At 43.0% G+C, this 26,190-nt stretch overlaps 1 protein-coding gene across 2 annotated transcripts; it reads left to right on the forward strand.

The window, feature by feature from the left end:
- The first annotated feature begins 3,373 nt into the window (after window positions 1–3,373).
- LOC138185829 (uncharacterized) lies at window positions 3,374–26,048 on the forward strand. 2 transcript variants are annotated; one of them, XM_069125104.1, is made up of 8 exons: window positions 3,374–3,487; window positions 5,533–5,988; window positions 10,590–10,802; window positions 10,965–11,103; window positions 19,981–20,107; window positions 21,977–22,025; window positions 22,182–22,361; window positions 22,617–26,048. In XM_069125104.1, exons 2-8 carry the CDS (start codon window positions 5,690–5,692, stop codon window positions 25,183–25,185), a joined length of 3,576 nt encoding a protein of 1,191 aa, XP_068981205.1. In that variant the 5' UTR covers window positions 3,374–3,487; window positions 5,533–5,689; the 3' UTR covers window positions 25,186–26,048. The 2 variants fall into 2 exon arrangements, with proteins under 2 accessions (XP_068981205.1, XP_068981204.1); XM_069125103.1 differs by lacking the exon at window positions 3,374–3,487 and adding an exon at window positions 4,204–4,899.
- The last annotated feature ends 142 nt before the right edge of the window (window positions 26,049–26,190 follow it).

A 26,190-nucleotide genomic window follows, 5' to 3' on the forward strand; every position in this document is an offset into this window, starting at 1 on the left:
AATTTCTCATCTTCTCGGAGAAAGGTTTGCGTAGAGTTCAAATGTGACAGCGATCGAATCACGTAACTTTTAATAAAATCGGTGGAATACAGCGAAATTTAACTTGCACGAAATAACGAGATCTTCCAAGTATGACATAATACACGCAGTCAATAAATATCAACTCCGTTTATTATGTTAATCTTAATTGCAACATTCGGTTATACTTATCCTAAGTGCACTAAGTGTTTCGTGACTAATGGACGATAGCGTTGTATATGCTTACTTTTAATTTTATCGGGTTCTGTGCAAAATATATAAATTTGTAAATTAATAAATTTCCATCGTCGCGTGCGATCCTGAATTTACAAAGCTATTTGACTCGTTAAACACTAGGAAACGTCGGTTTAATTGCCGCGGCAATACGCTTAACTACGTTGCGTTGGCGAGTTGCAGATAACGCAGCGTCGTAATAAATAACATCGGACTAATTGGCTACCAGAAGATCTCGTCCATTTTTTATACGAGTTTGATGTCCGTTTTATCTTCTCGACGATTTATCGTAACGAAAAATTCGGATAACGAATAAGCTATTATCGTAATCGAATCTTGGATCGACTGTGTCGAATGGCTGGGCAATAAGTTATCCTTTTAACAGCAGAGATAAAACACGACGATGTACTAGTGCCGTTAACGCCAAACCCATGAAAACAAGCAACGCGACTATGCAAATACACTTGACAGGAAAATTAAAGGATCGTTAACTTTTGGTCGAAAACTCGTGCGTCTTCCAACTGCTGCAACTTCGTAATTTCTTCACAACATATCGTACAACGAATTGTCACAATGCTCGAGTATATACACATATATAAAATATATAAAAAGTGTACTTTTCTTAGTGATAATGAAATTTTTTAATTTTCATTTCGTACTTATGAAAAAGCTGAGAGCTTTCTCTCTTTCAAGGGAATTCACGCGGATTGTTCTCCATTTTATCCACGGAGCCACGATAATTCAAAATTCGATAATATGTCGGGGAATAATCAACGAGCCTTTAATTTCGCCGCGAGGTGTACTTCAAAACGACGCGCGGTGAATTATACGTTTGCTAACATCCCAAAAAACGACGTTATTTATTACAGAAGCGTGGAGCGATCCTATCGATGTTACGCTTATTGGTCGACACGCATTTTCCAGAAATTAAACGGTCCTTTTCTTCATTAAAGGTTCCTCGAGCGAGCGGCGTAAATTAAGCGAGACGTTGTCTCGAAGGCGAACTGCAAGAGTCTGGTTTTCGTTTTTCCGCGATAAAAGTGAGACGTTCCGATCTGATTGCCGCGAAACGCGTCAACGCAACGTATCGAATCGAGGACGTTGCCGCGAATAACGAGCCATCGGAGTACCAATAATGACGCGCCGCTAGAATTTATTGCACCTGCCGGGTAAACCTATAAACAGAGATCATTAAGCACTACGGCGACGTTTGCCTGACGGTTCAGACGAGGTTCAATCGTCGTCGGGTAATTGATTTCGTTCGTCCAGAGAGAAGAGATGCACGGCCTCGGCTTCACGCTCCCGCTTACCACTTTAATGGCGGTTTTCCGTAAATGGCGGTTTTCCGCGAGATCACTGATCGAGAACTGGCTATCGCCAAGGAAATACGTACGCTGCCGGCCATAAGTGATGGAACACCTGATGATATCTAGCAAAATTTCACTGCCTTTCGTTGCTTTTATCGTCCAATTATTTTATTGTAAATCCGTTAGTTAATTCGCGTTATACGTGTTATACAGCGTAGAATGACGGCGATTAAAATAAAATTTATTAGAGTTTGCCAGGTAGGTGTCTACGCAGCACGTCGAGTAAGCAATCTGAATATCGTGTTCTAACTTTCTATGTCTAATTTCCAGTTTATCGCGTACCTGTTTCTCCGCTTAACCTGATCGACAACGGCTACGATTTCGTCGAATTGTCAGAAACACAGACACGTCGTGTGAACTATTGCGATGTTTTTCTCGTTTGACGATCTGCTCTTCGTTCGTATCGAAGCTCTACGCTACTCCACGACGATGAAGCCATCTCTGACTCTGACAAAAGGTCTTGTCTGCCATTTCACGCGTTCTCTGGAACATTCGCTTGGACACGTTACGTATTCATAGTTTTCTATTTTTTTTCCGCAGAATCTCCGACGAACAGCTGGCGAATTAACGTACAGTGAAAGGGGAGACGCGTAAGAGAACATTTTGTTTCGCGCCTCGAAGGTGAACGTCATAGGAAGCTGCAAAAAAGTGCTTGCGAATTCGTCATTGAAAGTAGACGAGTGGTGGATAAGCGAGCAATTATCCTTGGAGCGATCGCGATCGAACACGTCGCTGCTAATTGTCGGCACTAATTGCTTGTCACCACTCTCGCGATCATGTGATATTCGTACGCATGTACGTTTTCTCAGCTAGATAACAAATACTGCCGGGAATACCACGTTCCACGTATTCGTGATTCGCGCGTGTCACACCGCGTAATCAGCCGGGGCGAAACACGATGGAAAATCGACCGAGTACGGACAAAACTCGTTGAATCAGAGAACAAAGCGAGAAGAGACAGGTTTGTCGCGACTCGGCCAAGACGAAACCTTAAAACGGCGAAGGACGGACGAATATTTCAGTAGACGAACTTAGAACGACGTGCACAAGTTTCTCACCAGATTGATCTTTCGCTTCGTGTGCCAAAAATGGTAAATAACAGAATTTTTCTAACTAATATCGGATATGAGAGAACGACACGTAAAAGGATAATACAACAAAGAAACACTGTCGCGTATAGTTCTACGTATTAAGATTTTCTAAGATATCGTTTCTGCAATATAAAGTGAAAATTCTATCCAACCTTCTGCAACGTCATCGTCGATTATACATTAAACAGCGTCTTCCTCGGAAACAGAAACGTTCGAAAGATGCCAAATATTTCTGCAAATCGAACCTTCTACCTTTTTCGTATGTACACCACATCGATGCAGGACGTTACGTTTGTCGAATAAAAGCTTCGTCCACCTTTCATCGTTTCAATGTTACAGCTCGATCCAGTTACGAGAAACACCTCGTAAACGTTTAATTGTCTCGTAACAAACGAGTAAAATCTCTATATAGATTCCTCGGACCTTTTTGAACGGCTCGTTAATCGATTTCTCCTTAGAGAAGACTCGATCAGGAAAGACCTTTGCGTATCCTTTCGGTGTGGGATCGAGCATCCTTGTCGTTATTGCAGTCGATCCATAACAGCGAACGCGAAATCTTTATCTGCCATATAGGTTAAAGAAGTTCCGACGAGGAAGTCCCGTTTCGAACGATTAAAGAGATCTTAGTGAAATTTACGGTTCGAAAAGCGGAGACAATGCTCGACGCTGTAGGAAATATGACGAAGCACGCGCAACTCGGCGTACTCCGCTGGAATCGAGATCGACACCTCGACTCGTTTCCAAGAAGCGATGTAACCGGGCATGGAAATCTCGAAGGTAAGACCCCCACGCGTTCATTAACATATTAACGCTTTTACAATTGTGCTCGTATCTCGTTTCACTATCGTGACTCGAGCTCTCCATCTAAACAGACGAATGTTTCTCTGACAGTCGTCATTCGCCAAACGATTCAGTCGATCCATCAACATTATGTTCTTCGTAGTCGTCTGCTGCGTACAGGTGTTTGGTTAAGAAGGAAACAAGCCGAGGAATTTTCTAGAAAAAGTATACACGGAAACGTATCGAATCTTGTTCACTACGGTAGAGTAGAAATGTAAAAAGACTTCGATTCAAATTTCCTTATGATCAATTTCGACAGAATTCCTTTTACGTAGCAAGAATTACGCTATAAGTTAGAAAATTTAGAATCTATGATCTTTAAGACAGCAAAATTCCAAATAAACATTGAATTGTTTTCATTCGGTGCTTTTACGTCCTTTCCGGAGTCACAGAAACTCGGCGTTGTTCGCAACTAGATGGGTAGATCGTTGGAAAAGAGAGAGCAAAAAGCACGAAAAGACAAGGAGAGGATCCAGAGAGCAAGTAGAATCGCAGCGTAGCTACACGACAGTAGCCTGGATACGCGGGAATAGGACCTAGGAAGGAAGCGACTCGGATCGTCGCGAGTTTTTCTCCTTCCTTGAGAGCGCAACTTATGCACATGCATAATACACCGGCTGGTGGACATCTACGATCGCGTGCCTCTGCTGGATACCACCTACGTCAGAGACGCTGGTATACACCAGCGGCGTTGCGGCGTAAACAGCACTAAAAGGAGCAGCAACAGCAACGACGACGCTCGTGTCCACTCCAGCAAGCAAGAAGGAGTGGGACACGAGAGTGGAGAGTTCGAAGACTTGCAGAGGAAAACGAGAGAGAGAGAGAAAGAGGGGAAGAGAGAGAGAGAGAGAGAGAAGCTGAAGAGGTCGAAGAGGCGGGAGGCTGGAGACGATCGACCAAGGAGGACGGTTCGAAAGAAAGAGGGAACGAGAGAAACGGTAGTCTATGGTCCAGCGACTTCGTAGCAAGAAAGAAAAGAGAAGCGAGCTGAAACGAAGTCGAAGCTTGTGGTCTCTCGCCAACTCGTGGCCAGTTTCAGACGCGGCGCTCGACCGTCAAGCTCGCGATCTCTCGAACGGACGACGATCCCTGTCGCTCGCCTCGAGATGCGAACATCGTCGCAGACATCTTTCGTCGAGCCCATCGAATCGAACTTCGATGCTTCTACCAGCTCGCTGAACTTTTGACTCGTTGCTCGTGGCTCGTCCCTCCATTTGGAGAGTTGCGACCGCGTTTCGCGAGTTCCCAATCGTTGCTCGTTCAAAGTGAAATCGAAAGTAACTTCGCTAAACTTGGACCGTTTGCTTGGAACGGAGGTCGTGTATTGGTGTACGGGAAATCGAGCACAGGTACTCGTCGAATCGCGTTGAGCTGCTACGGTTACAGTGGACGCGTGTTCCGACGAACATGCCACAGCGATCGAATATGCACTGGGTTGTTGAAAAAGTTTCATTCTATTACGAATTTTTGATCGAATAACGAATAAAGATACCGAAGAAAATTAGTTAAGGAGAAATAGCCGAAATTCGTTGGTAGAAGGACTCTCCATTCTCGATGAGACAGTGCCTAGTATAACGGATAATCGGTTGTTTAAATATTTTTCTCGTCCCTGCACTAGAAACTTCGTTGTTTCTATGTCCATTCTGAGAATCGTTTCAAACTTTACCAACGTAATCGCGACGGTGATGTCTCATCACGGTGCTAACGAAATTTTAGAATACTTCATACACACATAATACATTCAACGGTATTCATAACGTGTTTCTACGAGCATTACTTTCGCGAGCAACGGTAGATCTTTATGAATACGTATACGCATTTCGATCTTCAGATTTATCAGAACGCTTATCCATTGAAACCATAGCCTTAACACACGCAACGAATACGTCGATAGTTAAATGTTCAAAATACAAGAGACGACCTTTTGGTGAATTTCGTTCAACGTGGAACATCGTTTCTAACGAATCCGATTTGTGTTCCAGCGCTCGATGCCCTGGGACTTGGTCGCGCGTAGTGATCGACCAAACCGCATCGTTGAAACGAACTGCCCTCCTCGAGCGGGCTCTATCGTTATGCTCGATCGCGTTCGTTGAACAAGTTTTCGAGGCAACGAAGGGAGGAGAATCTTGCGTGGATAACATGATTTATCAGCCGAATCATCATCAGTCACCGACAATGTCGTCCGCGAGGAAGACATCGCCACGACCGCAGCGTCGAAGCTTGCAAGCATCGTCGGCAAAGTGTGCGAACGCGAAAGCGAAACGCGGAGGCGATAGGACTGGCAACGAGGAGAGATGCAGAGGAAGGTGCAGGGTGCAGTGGAGCGAGAAACACGTGAAGGAGGGGTTGGTTCTCGTGCAAGAGGCGCAGCTTGCCAGAGTCGTCAAGACGGGGCCTATCACGGAGCATTACGAGATCGACCCGAAGCCGTTCGCGAAGTAAGACGTTCCACATTCGCGCGATTTTAATTATATTCACGTGTGTATACCATCAGTCATATGGATATTAGGACACTTATACGTTGCACTTATCGCAGGGTTTTAACAAATTTTATTCTATTTAGTACTTTACATTCGAAAGCATATGCTGTGAGAATGGAATGATAGATTTGTAAAAGAACGATTAGAAAGTAAAATTCAATAATTGTTATCGATATCGTTATCGTTCGGGCAAATTGATATTTTTACGAATAGAACTGGATAAATGTTTCGATCTCAAATTATCATATGCAGGGCATTTTATTGGTGTATTTTGTGGATTTTTTATTCCTTTAAATTTCTGAGACTTTAAAATAAATGCAGAAACAATAGTCGTAAATTCGCCGTTTAATCGTTGTCGTTCAATCTCTGTGCTATATGTACATCGGCGAATTCTAATACGTATGACTGGTATATCTAACGCATGACTTGGAAATCAGTGCGCAAACACGTTCATCAAAAACTAATATCAAATTGACAGTAGAAGTGACAGAACGCTATTCCGTAACATACAACGTTTAATAGTTCAATTGAAAGCGTCACGTTATAAATCCATTGACGGTCGATCGAGAAATTTTCTATACGTCCACCAATGAATCGTCGTTGTTCGTGTTGACATGCACTTGTTCGATAGTGGTACTCGAGGCTCTCAGCGATAATAGCTTCGCTTCAATGAAACTCAATCCAGATGCGGTCGTTGTAAAAATGAAATCGCGTTGGTCGTTGGAATCGCTCGGCTCGTAACTTTCCACCGCGATCGACGCACACCGATCGTTAATTCCGCTGAACTTTACTTCGTCTCATATTTATCGAGTATGTTAATACAAACTTAAACAAGCGGTGTAACCTACTGTCAGTGTGCGTCGATAATCCATTGGTAACGGTTGCAATTGCCGACCGTGACTTTGCATCTTTAACGAAGCGGACTCGACCGATGGCTGCCGCAAAATCGTTTCGCGATACCGACTCCGTTAATACTTTGCATCTGCAAAACTTACTCGCCTCGAATTAGCAAGTTTCAAAGGGTGGCTCTTTTTTTGAGTCGCGACCGGCTCGTTAGCGAGCGCTGTCGCTAACCAAAAACGGGGCCGAGACGCGAAAGGCAAACGAATGTTTCGCGCAAAAAGAAGGAACGCACTGGACGCCACGCGAAACGACGACTATATTACGTTAGGTCATCTCGAAAGTTTCCGGCAGTTTCGAACCGTTCGATTTAAAATGATTCTACTCCTGCGGAAGTGGATTTTCTTGAAAAATATTTTCCATATCGTAATTTGATTACACGTTTTTCCAGGGCATTAATTTCGCGAACATAATCTTTTCGCGACTGAATGTTTCCTGGGCTGTATGAAAAAAAAGAAATCGTATTTATTTAGAATAGAATTTTCGATGATAGAAATACGATTTTTTCTATTATTATATGTATACTTAATCTATTTAGTATTCACTCAGCGATTTTAATATATCGCAGTGTAATTAGGCTATCGATTGAACGGAAAAATTAAACAACAATTGGAATTATTTTAAGACTCACTTGTTACTCTTTCGCGTGACTAAATATGGTCTTTAAAGTATACTGAATAAAAAAAAATCAGCTAGTCACTATTTTAAACAAAGGATGTGTGAGATACAATCTGTCCAACCATATTTGTATAGTACATACTTGAAATATTTATACGTTAAAATCAGATACAGCAAAAACGGCGGAAACTTTCAGGATGACTTAATAATTCAGCGAACTCGAGGACTCGACATCTCAACATGTCGACTGAGCGATAATTATAATACACCTTCAAACTTGCAGGATACGATTCTACTACGACCATTCTACGATGACGTCTCGTCGTATCGAGTTCCCTAACATCACCAATGCTTTGATATTGGATCATCAGCGATGCTCCGATTCATCGTCGAATTTTTCTCGAATCATCAAATCGTTCATTTTCAATCTCTGCTTATCTTTGATCGTCGAATTTTCTTAGGATTACCGACGATTCGATCCTTGATCCTTCGATCGTCAAATCTTCCCGTTATCTTTTGCAAAGTTTCCATCTTCGATCGTAAGATTTCCCCAAGACTATCGACTCTTCGATCTTTCGATCGTCGAATCACCTGAAGACTATTGGAATCTTTGATAGTCGAATATTTTCCTAAGATCAGCGAAGGCCCGATTTTTAATCATCGCCGAAGCTTTTGATCGTCCCGATTGTCGGAACAAACGCACAGAATCGGCCGTATATAGCTTCGATCTCCCCGTATCCGTCCGATCTCGGTGATTCAGTGCGCGTGATTTCGATTCGGTATCGCGAGCAGACGACGGTCCGAGAGCAGCCGAGCACACCTGGTAATTACTTTTAGAAACGGGCCTTGAATCCACGGCAAACGGGGCGCAAAAATTGCCACGGTACCGAGGGTGAGGGGCCTGGAAAATCGAGGCTCGTCAGTCCGGTGTAGGCCAGTGCGTTCAAATTGGAAACGATTAAAGTTAATTGCACCCACTATCAGATGCTCGTTACGACTGTCGCGCTTATCTGCTCCGACTAAAGGACGTCGGTGAAATTGCGGTGTAAAAGGGGAAGGGGTATTCGCCGATTGCCGCACAAGGGCGTCTACTTTCTCCCTGGAAATTTACGGGCTGCGAACACTTCCGGGATGCATACTCTCGGAGAAAACATTAGCCGGGGATCTGCCGGAAAGCTAAGCCAAGATACGCTAAGTTTAAGGGCATCTGCTCCAATATAATACGAGGTGATATCGAAAAGAAATCGGAAAAGTTGTCGCAAAAGTTTTATTAACGAACCAATTCAGTTTTGGCTTTGGTTCTATTCGATGTAGTTCACCGCTGCATTGATATGCCGATCACAACAGTTCTGTCACGTCTCGAATGATTTTTGGAAATCATTTTTTACAGTCGCGCCAAGCACCTGTTGCCACTATCGCACACTGTCGAGACGTTGTCGCTGGAGCTCCGATTTCATTTTAGGGGAAAGAAGGAAGTCCCGAGGGGCTAAATCTGGAGAATACGGAGGATACGGAATGACCGTCGTGTCGTTATCCGTTAAACATTTTCGTGTTTCGTAAGACCGCAATTGCGGAAAAACAAAAACTGGCTGCTGCGTGACGGCAACGCTCCTGCGCACACGGCTTACGCAACACAAAAATTTTTAACGGGCAGCAACACGATGGTCATTCCGCATTCCAGTATTAGCGCAGAAACAGACTGCTTCGAAAGGAACCGAAGCCCAAAATTGGGCCGTTAGTTCGTTAATAAAACTTTTATGAAACCAGTCCGGTCTCTTTTTGATAGCATCTCGTACACCACCGACTATAAATATTTGAATACTCCGTGACGTTAACTTAAATCGAATGCTTTTCACTCTTTTTATTTTTTAATCGTTTTATTCTAAATTTGTTAAGTCACTCGCACCGTATGTGCTTTATAATGAAAGATATTAAATAAAATAAGCTTTTGTTAAAGTTCTGCGATAGTGGCAGAGAATATGTGTATCTACCAATAGAACCCAATATTTATGGATAGCAGTGTAGAATATTTGTTTGTTGTTACTCGCGATAGAGGCAAACGAAGAGCTACGAATAAACAGCAAGATTAACCCTTTGCTCTCGAGTGTCCCCTTTGAGGGGACCGTCGTTAAACTAGCAAACAACTCGAATGTTCCCTCTAATGGGACACAAAGAGATTACTGGTGATTATTTAGCACTAAATTAACGCAAACCACGAATTTTTAAAAATATATGTTTCCTTGAAATCTCGTTGTCGCATTGTACGAAAAAATAAATAAGGAAATGAAAAATATGCCATGAGCAGAGGGTTAAAAAATAATAACACAAACGAAGGATGCGTTGCAAGCGTTCCGGCCGCAGCTCGCGTCTCGAACTTTCGAGAACGCGGCCACAGCGCGTGAGTTTCGAACCACGAAGACGGTCGCCTGTAACGCGCCGTGGGACGTTTGCGCAATAAAGTTCGCCGTGTTAAGATACCGGAGGCAGAGACGCGTAAAAGCGGTCGGTTCGCAGCGTCGATTTACACGCGTCGCGGGCGCAGCCTTGCGAGGCGCCGCGGCGTCGACCTTGTCGAACAGAGACGCTCGGAATTGTTCGAGACGATCGTAAAAATCTCACTGACGGCCAACGAAATTTCGAAGTTGCTTTCGTCTTTTCTCTTACGAGTCTCGCGTGCTTTAGCGATAAGATTCATCTCTTGTTCTCGCTCACTGGTTGCAGTGGAACCATATTTAGCAGAACGGATCCGGAGAGAAAGCAATTAATCGAGTAATCTTGATAATAGAGATTCGCTAGCTATTTCTTCTTCTTATGACTAATTTAATTCATTTCGTTCGTTTATTTACGGGTAATAATCCTTTGATATTGAATGCAAACACAAGGAAATAAACAGAATAAAATCACATACAACAGGTACTTGAAATTAATTGCATAATTACTCGTGGAATGATCATAATTCCTATCACCTTGCCAATAATATTATAACATTAGTTTAATTTTGCAATAAAATGGTCGATAACCGATTCGATGTTGTTTCATAGCGGACAATGGGCGAAAGTTTATCGATGCAGATCTCGGGCGACCGGTATCCTCTACGCTGCAAAGTACTCATCGAGAAACCGATTCAACGCGGATTGCAGCGCCGAGCTGAGACACGAGATCGCTTTGCTGTCGCTCTGCTCGCAATCGCATCGCGTCATTCGACTTCACGATGTCTACGAAACGCCCAAAGAAATTATCCTCGTAATGGAATAGTGAGTATCTTTCTAGGAAACGTATAAAGATTACAGGAGAAGAACGCGATGAGTGGAACTTCTTGTATCGTTTTAAGATTCAGTAGATTCCCAACAACTATAGAAGCATAAATAGTTGGCTATTTATAACAGGCGAAATTCATCGAACTTTGAACTTTCCAGCGCCCCTGGTGGCGATCTACAGACGCTCATCGACGGCGATTTGGTGCCCCTCGAAGGTGACGTGGTACACTTTGTGAGGCAGCTAGTAGAAGGACTCGCCTACCTCCACCAGAGAAATATCGCCCATTTGGACATCAAGGTAAGTTCGACCCATAAAAGGTCGAAGCGAACTTGTCACGCTTCTCGTATATCCGGATCCCGGAATCGACTTCGCTCGGCGTCGCGTCACCCAATAGTTCCGACGATTTCCTCTTCTCAAAGCCGAAATCGTACTCGAGTTTTCTCAAAGTCCAGCGTGAGCGTAGCATCGCGGAAGAATTCATAGAATTCGACCGCCGCTCCGCGATCTTGCAAAGTGGAAACACTGCCCGGAATAAAAGCATTCCGAGAACTAGAGACAAGTTTAGAATGTCGGTACAGTGGATGAATCACGATTTATTTATATAATAGTAACGAACGTGGTATTAAAAATTAATTCTATACAAGGTTGCTCGACATCTAACAAACAAACTTTGTCAGTACGGTAGAAGCTGGATTATCCGAGGTGACGCGATCCGAACATGCTTCGGATAATTGTCGAAAACTTGAATAACAAAGAAACGTTTATTAGTGTACATAAATCGTGTATAACAAAGTTATAGAAAATATTGAATAACGTAACATAGTGCACATTTACTATACCTAAACCTAAATAAATATGTAGGTTTAACTGATTGTTTGACCGTTTGAAAGTTTGATCATGCTGCAGTCACGATACCTGATCATTTACGCTATCATATTCTTCGTGCTAAAATTTCGGACAAAATAATGTTATAATAAAGTTTGAAGCTGATACGGAACTTCGGTTAAAAAGGACTCTTTTATATTACCTGATAAATTCCTTTCATGTCGGGGAATAATTAAAATAATCTCAACATCGTTTGAAACTTACAGCAGATTTACATTAATAAAACGTTTCACGACTTCATTGAAATTTTGTACTGGTTGAGAGATTTCAAGATATTCGAACTTATGTTGCTTTGATTCAGCGATTAACTCAGCTGATCTGAAGCTTACGAAGGATAGTTTGAAAGAATATTTCTACAGACAAGCAACTAAGAGTCGAATAAATAAATCAGTCCCGACCTACACTAGTTAACTTGGACGAGCCTTTAAGATCAGCAACAGAACACTTTTAATTAACAGAAAACCCATTTAACCATCGACGACGCGTTTCTATTCGCGAAGCTAGTAGAAAGGCAGCTTCTTAATTGCGGCCGATCGCGTTCCGATGGAAGCAAGCCGATTCCGCTATAAACGGCCGGTAAACAAATTGGAATTGCCTTTTACGTGGTATCCGGACAAAGGGGAGATACACGGAGCGCGCGACTCGGCCGGACTCGGCCCCTCATGGAGTGTCGAGACGCGCTGAAAAAAGTCACTGGAACTTGGACACGGCTTGGAAACGAAAGCCCAATGCGGCCCTGTGTTCCAGCTCGTTGCCAGCCAATTTATTGCGTCCTTTCGATACTCGGGCGCCTTTTATTTCAGCAATCGCGGAAACGTAAACGCCTTTTAGGCGGCGAGCTCCTCGGGGGAAAAAAGACTTTGCGCGAGAACGCGCCGCGTGTCGTCGAATAAAGCCTGTGTCCTGTATTTTCAGCTTGTAGCTCGAACCACACCGAGGCGATCGTCTCTCTTAACGGGCAATAACAGCCAGTCTGGCGAACTCAGCTTCCACGATTTTTACGCGAACCTACAACGCTCGTAAAATATCGTGCCGACGTAATTAAGAGTTGCATGTGGCATTCGCGAAAACTCGTCGGTTCGCGTTTCGGTACAAACTGCTCTCGAGTTTTTACGGCTCCCTTACGACCCGTAACTAGCGATGAGATACCGATCACTGTTAATGATGTCCGATCGATTCGATATCGAAGCACTCGATGGGAAGTATCGATGCGAAGTAACGAAATTTTTGGTACTTGGTACCCATTATTATGGATATTGACTTTTCTTCGATTGACGCTAAATCGATACTGTACTTGATACATCACGATATTCGCTTTATTTTATACTATACTTTAGCAGCGTACAGAATCATATTCGACGTCGATAAGGGATAGGACGTTTAACATTAAACAGTCTCTCTCTCTGTTAAGGTGGGATTTTGTATAAGTGGCAGACTCGAGTGTTTGGATACATTAATGTGCAGAAATGTCTGGACACTTTCAAATTGCAGTAGGATCTCGTATAATGTGGTGGTCGTATAATACGATTGCAGAATATCTTTAAAAGATTCTATATACGGGTATGTGACGCGCCAGAGCATATTATTGCTTTAAACATACAAGAGCAGTATTTGTAATTCATTTGCTGCGCTTGCCTTTTGTGCTTTGTGTATAGACTTGATGTATGCGTTTCTTGAATTGACTCGAAAATCACAGTCATGCATTAACTTTTCGACGACGAGGACGACTTTACGTATTGTGCCAGCTATTTTTGGGCAAAATTGATTCTGTTCATTTTTAGAAAATAATCTATTGCTAGTTTCTATGTCGCGGGTAATTATATATATGGGGTTGCTACTGTATAACGTTTGATAAATTGGACAAATTTCTATGTAAGTTTCATTTCTGTAGTCGCATCAACGACCGCAGTCTATTTATGAGAATAAAAGCGACTGCAAGGAGTGTTTGGGCGGAAGAAGAGGAATTCCAGAGTTACGGTAAAGCACGACTCGATTTCACGGGGTCATCCGAGTCTCTTCTTCTTCGCCACGAATAAAAAAAGACTCTTTCTTGTTATCCTCGCGAGAAATTCGCGAAAGGTCGACGAGCCTTTACCACGGAACAACATCCTCGACCAAGGCGCCTGCCCGCGCGTTTTACGTGCGCCGCGAGTGGATGCGAGCGCGTGCCGACTTTTATCGACGACGTAAATCTCGTTGAGAATCCTTTATCAAGGATCTTCAAACTTATTTACATTTATTCAGCTATCCGAGCCGAATTCACGACCTGTATTGATATACGCTTTGTGTTACGCTACAGGTACATAAATTCGCTCACGAAAGTATTTGAACATTCATAGAAAATCTCTATGAATATATTATACATACAAAACACCTTGCATTGGCTCCCTAATGAAACAAAACTATAATCGTCATATTGCTAGAGTTTGAACCACTAAATCTCAAAATGTACGTGAAAATTACAAGATGTTCAAGATCTTGAACAGTCAATTATTCGCTGTATTAGTAGGCCACAATATTTAACGAGACCATCTTTGGCGTTCGTTGCATGTTTAAGACCAATATTCATTCTGCATATTAATTTTTTACTAAGTGTACATTTGCAGTAAATGTCCTACAACTCATGTACATTATTGAAGTACGTGGTATCTCGCTTCGACTTTATGCCAATGTTTTCCTTAAAAGATGAAATTGTTTCAGTTCGTTAAAACTAATGATGAGATTAGGCAAAAACGTTGGCATGCACGTGAAAGTAAGATTAAATTGTTAACACACTGTCCATTCATCGTTCGAAGCACGCAAGAACCGAGACTATATACGACTATGTTAACAGCTGTGTGGAATTAATTGAAAAGGACGTCGATTACAGCGAACGCGTTAGTCCAAGCAACAGCGAGTCTTCTTCGCGAGTCTATTCCTTGCCAGTCTATTTTGGCAATTGGTTACGATCTTCACACTCTTGAGTTTAATCCGCCGTGAAAGAAACGCGGCAATGAACAACCTTGGCCAGTGCAAATTCTCGAGCGCGTTGGAGATCGCGCGCTATCCCCGATCGCTGATCCACGGTTCACGATTCGCGGGCTGCTACGAACCGAGAGGATCGTTGCGTGCGTCGTGTACGATACTCGCATTATTCCAACGCTCCATAAATGTTCGACCACCGTATTTGGATATATGTAGTGGGGCGCGTATCAAAGGGAGAGGACAGGCGAGGGACGTGCGATGCATTGCCGTGTTGGCGACCGTACGTGCAAACCAGCTGCGCCTCTTTGTATCCACTGCCGAATCGATGCAATTACATTGTCTCCCGGTGCAAACTGCACCCCAGGCGATACGCTGTCTCGCCTCGCCTCGCTATGGTCTTTGAAACCGGCTGTCTGACTGAGCAGAGTCAGAGTCCATTATTTTCTCTTACACAATTCTCAATTTTCATTATAAGCTTTCCACATACGAGTTTAAATCCTTAATTAAATAAAAGACAATATTGCGTGAACGCAACGTTTTGCTCGCAATTCTTTTTGGGGATTTTACTTTACCGAATTCTATTCTTTAACGTTGTAGTTTCGGAAAGGAGTGTTCCAGGGATTCGCTGAATATTTCTTCCGGCGTGGTTTCTTCCATGTTAAAAAATTGATTAGTAGCAGAAAAATCGAGATAGATAGATACCACGAGTAGATGGAAAAATAAACAGAGGAATACAGCGGATGCTGCTGCGTCGCGTCTTGTAGAAAGCGTTCGAACTTCTTCGTTCGATCTTATCCTTACTTTCACCGATCGAAAACGTTGCCACGGGAAAGGCTTCAGAGTCAACCGACCGATCTATCGAAATTCAATTTCCAAGCAAGGTTTTCGCCAGTTAAAAACGCAGCTATCGCATCGATACAATTCCCAGGAGGAAAAACAGAGCGCGGCGAGACCCCACGCTCTTCGCGGTAGAGCGACCACGCCCAGACTTCGTCGGTGAATCACACCCGGTTCCTATCTCGCTGGACGCTCGATACCTATGTCTGACCGCCATAACTGGAGCAACTGTTGATAACTCGCGAAATTCCCGTGAAAGAGAAAGGAAGGAATCGCGCGTTACGTTAGCGGACAGCTGTAAAGCGACGCGCAGCTCCTTCACCTCTTGTTTGTTTAGAGAGATAGCTGTCGCCTGTAGAATGACCATATCGTAGGTTAATTTCTAAATGTTTCTCTTTACAATTTCAATATCGCGAATGTGCGCGTTTATGTATTACTAAAGTCACATCGGATAACAGATAGCACATATAAAAATCCATGAGCTACTCATTCGTGAACTACGTACTATAATTCTGAATTTTCTGGAACATTTATTTTACTATGCGTTTGTAGAAGATCGATTTTTCTTCGTGAAAGATTAAAGCATATTTCAAGACGATTAATACAGCGTTTCGTGGCTTGCTCTCCCGCTCAAGTCAAAGTGACTCGATTAACTGAAAACCGGAGTAAAAATTCGAAAGAATAATTTAAGTTACTTGAATTGATCGAAAGACTGTGAGACTTCGCTGTTACGTCTCGATTAGAAAAGGCAAATGGGATGATCGATCCTCGAGAGATACCGCGACGAGAAACGAAGCTCCCACGTTCCCAGCGTGAAGGAACAATCGCATTCTGGTTAACAAGATAGTCGGAGCTCGATGAATCACTATCTCTGTTCGTAGATACGAGGCAGCTAACCTGTTCACCGTAACTGGAGCACCTCTGGGTGTCTCGCGACATTTGCCAGAACAGAGGAGGAGAGGAAACTTAATCAAACGCCTCGGCGACTCGTTTCGACCACGCATAAAAGGGAAACCCTGGATGTTTAATAAGGCCGCACCGTTTCTATACTAACTCGATTAAAATCGTGGAACGTGGAACAAAATTAACAGTTCACCGTCGTGTAAATACCTTCTTATCGAGGCAAACACATCAAGGAGAGAAGAGATGTTACACGAGGGTCCGGCCCACGCCGAAAGTTGTTTGGTCAGCGTAGCGAGAGTCGATCTTGTGAGAGATTCGATCGCGTAGGATTCAGCTACGTCCGTTCGAAACTCGTTCGATTCGATTCCTTCGAGACTGCTTGTCCGAAATAAGAGAGAAAGAGAGAGAGAGAGAGAGAGAGAGAGAGAGAGAGAGAGAGGTGAACCAGAAACATGTGTATTCGAGAACACGATTAAATTTGTCATGATTGATCTCATTTCTTACAAGTCATGAAGCTTAAACAATATCATCGATCATTAAGGAGAGCCTGTAGAAGACGACTCTCTTTTTATTGGTGTATTTCAATATAGAGGACAAGATAAGCACTTTTATGTAAATTTAAGCAAACTGGAATAATCCTTAAGAGTTACAATGTCGTCTGAAATCTTATGGCGCTGTTAGACAATCAATAACATTGTCAATATTTCAAGGTTCTTGACGACGAAAATGCAACTTGTCAATAAATATCGACGATATTTTATTGACAATGTATATCGATCCTTTTAGTTGAAAACCTTGAAATATCGACGACATATACCGATATTCTGAGCACACCCTGAAACGCGTAATTATTCGTTCATTATTTTTCAATAACTCTTACAAGCAATTTCTGTCAATTTTCACCTGTGTTTGCATAAATTTAAAATTCTAATCGATCAGTCGTTTTCCTGTTAATCTCGATCCAGCAATCTAGAATAGAGATGTACGTAATACGCAGCATACAGCGAAAAATATATTAGTGATAATGAAATTTTAAATACTTTCGCTCGACGCACGTAACATATCTATAAAATATATTTCCCTCTGTTAAGTAACACTTTCCCGAGCCACCGTATGTCCCTCTTTAACGTCATTCGCTGAATTGCGCATCTAGCGGACCGAGGAATTATTTTTACGTCTTTTGTCATTATTTATTAGCCGCGTGCCGGGACTATCGAGAGATACTTTGAATATTCAGATTCGCCCACGCCGTCACATCTTCCAAGGACCTGGACGTTAAAGCCAGGAAGATTCTACGAGAGGAATAAGCGGTGTCCCCGTGCGAGAGAGCCGCTTACGTAACCGGCGTGTATTTCGTAGATCGGAGATCGTTAAGCGGCGATTCGAGAGCGCGGGATCGAGCAACAGGCGTGGGTCTAGCGTAACGATCGCGATTCTAACGTGTGTACTTGTTAGGCTGGGAAATCGCAACGGGTGACGTGTATAAGGAAACGCGAAGAACCGGCCGTTGGGAAATCTAGGCTTCGCGAGACGGCGCTCGATCGAATATAGGTTGCATTCTTATGCGACTCTGGTCGTGCAAATAAAGCGCGTAAGCGTCCTCTGGTTTGAGAAAAATCGCGTTCGCGTTACAGTCGACAGTTACGCAGCAGAGATCGCAACCTCGATCGCAGCGAGCTTGTTCAACGAGAAACTTAATATTCCATTCTGTTTCTGTGCGCGCACGAATTTATCGTAACAGCATCTACCGTGTTTATGTAAATGATCGCGATGTACTCCTCGATGAAGCGCGAATCACGAACCACGCTGTTCGTACTCGCGTGCGGCCCTTTTCTCCCATTCTCCCGTCTCAGTTTCCATCCCGGCTTTTCTAACTTTACGTCGACGGCAGGCGTGAACTCCGCTGCGCTCGAGAGGAATGCATTCACGATGGAGCGCCTAACTGAAACAATAACCATCCGTGTCGTATACATGTACGTTATTTTTTATTGTCATTGACAATAAGATATGCGGAAAGATAAGCATAAAAGATTTCCTGCAATTGACGCTAATCTGAATAATTTTTTACGTTGTAGATGTTTCCTTATTAGCCTGTAACGAGAAATATTCGTTGATGAATTTCTTGTTCGTGTTGTACAAATGAGATTCTATTGATGTCGAACCATCGCATCTGGTGAACGATACAGTAAATCTAAAACACTCGTAATTTACGTGGAATGATCGCGCTTGTTACGAACGATCTAAAAAAGGTTGTACAAAATTCTTTTGACGCGATAGCCACACCGAAAGCGTCGTTTAACGACGTGCTCGACGATCCTCGAACAGCTTCGACATTGTGACGGTAGAGAAATACAAGATATCCCGCTGAGCAAGCGACGCGACGCGTAAAAGGAACGACGACATCCGACGCGACGCGATTAACTCGCATTAGTTGGTGATGTTGTTTAAGGTAGCCTCGTTTGCATGGACCGAAGTCTCCCAAGATCTTTTATCGATCGCGTAGATCATCGAGGATTCGCGAAGCGCACGACGTTGAAGAACGTGAACGGGCATAGCTGATTTTTTTTCCATCGCATCGAGTACGAGATTCACGGAATAAGATAATTGTGAATCACCGTAAAGTGGAATCGATCTACTGGCGCAGTATGGGCAGAATGTTTATCGGAAGATTTTTATACAGGGTGTTTTTCCAGGCAAACTTTGTTAATATATTCTCCGAGTATGAATAAGAATGAAAATTTATTCAGGGCGAACTGCGAAGAATAATCTACGAGCGAAGATACAAAATATTACAAGAAGTTTTATCGTGAACGTTTTATTAAACAATTGTGACAAAATTATAACGATAGCAACAAGATCTTGTGATTACTGTGCCATAGGATAAGATAGATTTACAATCGATGTAATTGCTAGACTGATGTTGATGCAAATGCATGTTTTTATAGAAGATCGATAGCTAAACTTCGAATATATATAAATTGTAATCGGGGAAATAAATTTTCTATTTAGATTTTTATCTAGATTCCATTTCAAAGATGGAATTTATTATCCTGCCAGGTGGGAATTTTAATTTTATATCGGAAGAGCAAGCATCGTTCTCTTCCTATTTAACTTGCTATTTAACCACTTAACAAATCTGTTTCTTCCCTATTTTTACCTATAGAATATCCTGACTAGGTTCAGTTACAAGAAAATTGGAAAACAAAATAGACTCAAGAAACTTCTAGAAACGAATATTTAATTATTAATTTCAATTAATATGGAAATTAACCCATCGAAATGACGTAAGACATTTGAATTTTCCCGACGAAGATTACTCGAACAATGCTTGAACCCGTTTTTATAATCGAATTCATCTGAATATTAACGAACTCATTTTTCGTTCATTGCCAGAGTTAAAAATATATCGCTCGGTCGCATATGCGTTGTTTACGCATTACTTACGCTCGAAATTCAATTAAAGCGAAGAAAAAGCGACGACTCGTTCGGGCTGAATTAACGAGTCAATTAACGGCGGCTAATTGGTACCGAAAAAACGAACGAGCTAATAAGAAACGACTCACCGGTCGATGCTTTATGTTTCAGCCGCAAAATTTGGTAATGATGGGCAGCTTTCCGGAATGCGAGGTGAAGCTCTGCGACTTCGAGATCTCGAGAGTGATATTAGAGGGGACGGAGGTCCGAGAAATCCTCGGCACACCGGATTACGTGGGTAAGCAACCGTTTTTCGCCAGACGACTTCATTTTGTAGTTTTATCGCGCACAATCTCATGGCATGCCAATAAGAACAGCTCGAACGAAATCCAACCGACAAACGAGATGTGATTTCCATCCGAAGGAACGAGCCAGCTGGTTTCGTCAGTTCCTCCGAATTTTCGTTCCCTTGGAAAATATATAGGGTGTTTCAAAAAGTTGAAGTACGTCTAAAAGCACGTAATAGAGAGAAAAAAATAAAACAGACTTATTATTTCTACAGATTCATCAAATCTCTTATATTAATCACGAGCATGAGTACACGTTTGACATTTTGGCGCCTCCTCGATAATCGTTTATAGTCGCGACAACAGATGTATCTTTCAGTAAAAATCGATAACAATTTAATCATCTTTGTCTGTTGCTTGTTTCAAAGAGTTTTACATCGAACCCCGCCTCAAATCTTTGAAACATCCTGTAAATATCTGCGTTATCGCTACACGGATGATGTATCGAGCGCATTATTTTGTAACGCGAGTTTACTGCGATGAAACAGGTAAACAGGTGTGTCGGCACTTTGCTCGAGTTGCCAGTTAATTGCCAGCAATTAATAATCTTGCCGCGTTAATCGACGATCTTTGGTCCGAGCGAGATCGCGGACATAATCGATATTAACTGACACGTTAAGTTTCCTTGCGCGATCGCGTTGTCCAACTTGTCATCGTTGATGATTCTTGCCTCTTGAATCAATGATTCTTGCCTCTTGAATCAATGATTCTTGCCTCGCGATTAGGAAATACGTGGCACGTTCTTCTGCTCACTTTTATTCTCAATGTCTAAAAACTCGTCACCGCGTAGCCCATCGACATTGGGATTTCCAAGCGAAAGCAAAGGGGAACAGTCATCGAAATTCTATTAAATCGAGTTTCGTCGTATGGATCGTTGCCAACTATTAAAATACGCACGCATTCTTCGTGCGGCCGTTAATTTCGAGTCGGACGAACGATGACTCGTTCTCTTTGTTCACGACGCGTTTCGCTCGAATAGAATGATATGCCGCGTAACAGCAGAACGGCATATAAAGCTTATTCAATGAAAAGAGCTCGGTCGTAGGCCGCATAGTTAACGATATAATTGACGCGCGCCATTATCCTCGTTGATCGTATCGATTCGTCGAATAACAGAGCTAGCGCGTATCGTTGAATATCTTAATCGCGCTTAACACTCGAAATGAAGGAGCACAGTCATCGTGATCGTGTCCCGATGCTCTTTATTCGGTTTATTCGCAAGAAAACTCGTCGTACTCGATCTCCTCGCGAATTTTTATTAACTTTTCATGCCTCGGAAACTTATCCGCTAATAATTAAACTACGGACGTTCACGCGTGTTAAATATGTAAAAAGCATTTGACATTTATGCACATGGAGTATCGGACTAGCGACTAACTATACACGATGGGAGAAAGAGATTATTTTATTTTTATCTTTGTCGGCCTACTTAACGCGAAGGTAAAAATTGTAATGGGATCTTTAGTAAGGATCGATGAATGGAGAAGTTATAATAGGAATACCGTCCAACTATAAAGAAAGACAGCAATTACGAGGAAGCGAAGAATCTCGACTTTCTACTCGTGTAACGAATTTCGATCTCGTAATTCGATATTTTTAACGGCGAAGTACCACAAAATTTGTATACCGTGTATACGTCACTGTCGTTTAAAGCGTAAATTAAAATTCAATTATTCCTTCGACCACCGACACCCACGAGGTTCGATCAGTTTTCGTTAGCGAATAAAAATATGACGTTCCTAGATGATATCACGAATTTGAACGAGGCCGTTCAACCAAATAACATTCGCTTAACGTTCCACGATTTCTCTCAATTTCAGCTCCTGAGATTTTGCACTACGAGCCGATCACGTTAGCCGCCGATATGTGGTACGTAAACGATAGAGAACACGGTCGAGAAATTTTCTGAAAAAAAACGACCTATAGATGAATCTATGAAAAATAGTAATCTTGGTCTTTTTTCCCAGAAAGTTTCCCAATTATATAATTCTCCGATCATATACGAATAACGTTATTCGATTGAAGGTCCGTGGGCGTAACGACTTACGTTCTTTTAACCGGATTTTCTCCATTCGGCGGTGAAACCGATCAAGAAACGTTTCAAAACATCTCTTTAGGCGAAGTAGATTTTCCCGAAGAATTGTTCGGCGACATCTCGGCGCAGGCGAAAGATTTCGTCGCGAAGCTTTTGGTGCTGGACCCGAGGTGAGTTACGAGACATAAAAGCGATCGAAAAGATGGCTAAGAGGACAATACAAGGGCGAGAAACGTCGTTCTGATCCTTCGATCTACAGACGCACGCGATTTCTTGCTTCAAACCTTGATCGAATATTTAAAGTCTCCCTGTTTATTGAAATATTAACGATTATTCAATTATCAACAGTACTCATTGTTAGTTGCGTCCCTACTCGAGAAAGAAATACGTAGATATTAAGATAAAACCACTGTCTTATATTTTAGCGCACGAATGACCGCGAAACAATGCCTGCGTCACGATTGGCTACGCGGCGCGCCTACGCAGGCGTCGCCACATCTCCGAAGATACCTGTCGAAGTCGAGAGAAGTGCTTCTGGAGCGAGTTGTCAGTCGCGAGAACCTGCGAAGAGCGGCGCTTTTGAGCCAGGCGAGCAGTCAAGCGAATCTATCGAGCGATGTTCAGGACTCGAATCATTCGGATCAGAGCTTGCAAGACTGTTTGCTAAGTCAAAGCGAGATGTGCCTGAGTCACCGTCTCACGGGAAGTCGATCTAGTCTCGAGGGTAGCGAAGATTTCCCAAGTCCAGCCGATTCTCGAACGAGTCTCAACTCTTCCAGAACGAATCTTAGCTGCACCAGCCAGAGTTGCTTGCTGAACAAAGAACAGACTCAGGGTTTGCTCAGTCGAGCGCAAAGTCGGTCACAGGCAAACTTAAATCACGGTCTTAGTCGAGGACTTTTGTCTAGAATACGAAGCCTAAATCGAATCCAGTCACAGGCGTGTTTGCTCAATGAAAACTCTTCCGTAACCTCGGCTTCTTTACAACCGCGAATGACGATAAATCCTGTGATGAACAAGTCGCGGGAGAAACTGTACGGGCTGAGATCGTTGTCCAAGTCTCAAGGAGTTTTGGACATCTACAGAAGCCTCGAGTGTCTTAGACGGAGAAGGAAGAGCTACCAACGAGCCAAAACAGAGGATGTGGTACCCATTTTCAAACGATTAGGTGCTGAAATCGATACGTCCAACGTATCGGACACGTCGATCGAAACCACGTGCGACACCGGAGAACACCGATCCTACGATGATGTTTCCAGTTTAACGGAGACGAAAAAACATTTGGATGGAGAGAGCAAAGAATCTTCGCAGAAGATCGCGACAGAGTCGGAAGTCATGCAGCAAGTTAACAATCGATCGAGAAAAACCGAGCTACAAGAAGAAGTCGTCAAAGATCTGCAAGCATCGAGGGAACAAGCTTTCGAGTCTGAGGAGAATTTCGATTCGTTGAAGTCGATCGAATCGGATACGTTAACCGAAGATTCGGACGAAACACCGGTGAATCGCGATAACGTATCGAATCTGGTGGCCAGAAAACGACCCTGTCAACGACAACATTCCGACGTTTCGAGTCACTCCAACAATTCCGGCACGTCGGACGACAAAGAGGACCGATCGACCGAGTCCGAAAATGAGGAGCCAAAGTACACCGTGGCGCAGCTCGTATCGGCGTTTAACAAGCACCAGGAAGTCGCCTCGAGGTCGAGTTTGGAAGCGATAATGACCGAGAAAAGAGTGAACGAAGTCACTTTTCCTACCGGCACAAAAGCTTTAAGGTTATTCATTCCGGATATCAACATCAGCGAAAGCAAGATCGTTAGACGAAAAACGAGTTACAAGCCGCGGAAGAATTGGGAGGAGTTGAGGAAGAAAAGCGAGAAAGACGAGGGAATATTGAAGAACTTCGTCGATTCAGGTAACGAGGACGAAAACGAGGATAACGACGTTGCTTGTGATTCTAAAAACGATAGGAAACCGGATAGCAAAACTGTGGAGGATCGAAAGGATAAAGAGCAGGTTGAATCGTCTTCCGAACAGTGGTCGAGTCCATCGTCGATTGGTCTCAACGAAGACTATATCTTCGAAGAAGCTACGGTTCAAGACAATGTCGATACAACAATAGACGAAAAATACAAGCAATGCGTGAAGGGAGCCAGGTCGATCACGATGGAACCATTGAGCGACAAAACTCAGAGGACGATTGCTAATCCTCGTCAGAAAGAAAGGCTACCAAATTATATTTACCCAGAAGTCGCGTGCCATATCAAAGACGATTCTCAGGACTCGACTAGAAAAGCAACTTCTGTATCCGTGAACGGTAAAACGAATTCGAAGGTGCAAAAATCGGATCGAACGAAACCGCTGTATAATACAGAGTGCGCGAACGTGAATTTGAAAGACATCTTGCAACGGGTAGACAGCTTTCAGAATAATCCGAGGGAGAACTTGGAAAATTTAAGAAAAAGGACGTCCATCGCGAAGGTAATCTTGAACGACAATCAAGATAAAAACGAGGGAGAAAATAGATCGAGTACTCGAGCTCGAAGCGAGCCACCTTTGAATTTGAGTCCCAAGGAGGAGGATCATAAGATGAAATTGGTTGTACCACCGTCTTTCGCGAGATCCTCGTCTTTGTCCAGCGAAAGCAGTTGCCCTACTCCTTCTAGCGTGCACTCGGATGCTAACACTTCTTGGGAAGACGTTCAACGTGGTACAGCGGGATCTAACGCGTCCTTGGAGAAAGAAGATCCCAGCAAAATCCAGAGAAGGCACGAGATTCAGAGAACTTCGAGCGAGGGAAGGAACAAACAATGCGCAGATGACAAAAGGCTTTGGGGTAGAGTTTGTACGGGCTCTTACAGCAGAGCAATGGAGAAGTTTAGCAAAAACAATGACGCGAACAAGAAACCTATTAACCAGCTAAATGGATCGCAACAAAATGGAAAGATTAGGAGGAAAAGCAGCCCTGCCATGCCCCAATACATCAACCCGTAGAAATACACTTCCCTTGCACGAAGACTGATTATAGAACTTGACCTTGCTCGATATTACGGTGACTCAAGCCGGAAGATCGAACAGCTGAACATTTCTTTTCGTGAACTCTTTGACCGAGTTCGTTTGACAGAAACGAGATAATCGATTTAACGATCTTCAAGCCTTGGCAAACCTTGGTGAAACAATACCGTAAGACTTAACTAAGTAACGTAGCTACGTTGGTCATGTTCGAGTGGACCAAACCGGCGGATAAATAATCTACAAGCGTGTGTCATCAAATAGTCGAACGACAAACCTGTCATTAACATCCCATCTGGGCGTCGTGTGGTCAAACAAGGCGATCGAACGTGATTGATCGTCATAGCCTTATCCTTGACTTAATCTCCATATCGAGCGACCTTCGAGAACTACTTTTTTCGAAGTGCGTAGTATCGATGGACACGTGGGTACCAAGAAAACGAAGCAACTAATTTCGTCTGGAAATATGGTACCGATAAAAACGAGAGGAAAAGAAACATCGATAGTGTCTTGTAGCTTAACTCACGTTGCGAGGAACGTTGCGACAATATACGGCGTGCGAGAAACGCGAATCTTGCGTTCAAAGAAATTGCTCACTCACGAGAGATTATCTTTCTACGATACATCTTTGCCTCTACTAATTCTCTCTGTTACCTCTGTTGCCCATCGAAGCTTTAGATAGTAACAATCAGGATTCAATTGGTGCGCCGAAAATGATAATTCAATTATATCGTAGTAGCTAGCGTCTTCTTAAAGCCGGTCTAATAGTGTATTTCGTTTAGATTCTAAACGATTCGTTCAATTTTGTATCGAAGATATCGCAATAAAGACTCCTTGCCGTTAAATGTCACGCGTTATTTGCCTTGAAAATAAACGGAGCCAATTGTAGTCTCAGAAAGCTTTCACGAGAAAATCCAATTAATACCTCTCAATTCCTACGAATACCAGTTTGATCTTCGCGAGAAGACCTCCAGCATCTTACGTCAA

The sequence above is a fragment of the Bombus flavifrons genome, chromosome 12 (assembly GCF_040668555.2).
Source record: "Bombus flavifrons isolate JBK064 chromosome 12, iyBomFlav1_principal, whole genome shotgun sequence".
NCBI lineage: Eukaryota > Metazoa > Arthropoda > Insecta > Hymenoptera > Apidae > Bombus > Bombus flavifrons.

What these genes read in the sequence shown, in the direction of transcription:
- LOC138185829 (XM_069125104.1), top strand. Translation starts at nt 5,690, where the DNA reads ATGATTTATCAGCCGAATCATCATCAGTCACCGACAATGTCGTCCGCG. An exon ending in GACCCGAAGCCGTTCGCGAA is followed by an intron (nt 5,989 to 10,589) that starts GTAAGACGTTCC and finishes GTTGTTTCATAG; the next exon opens with CGGACAATGGGCGAAAGTTT. An exon ending in ACGTTAGCCGCCGATATGTG is followed by an intron (nt 22,026 to 22,181) that starts GTACGTAAACGA and finishes ATTCGATTGAAG; the next exon opens with GTCCGTGGGCGTAACGACTT.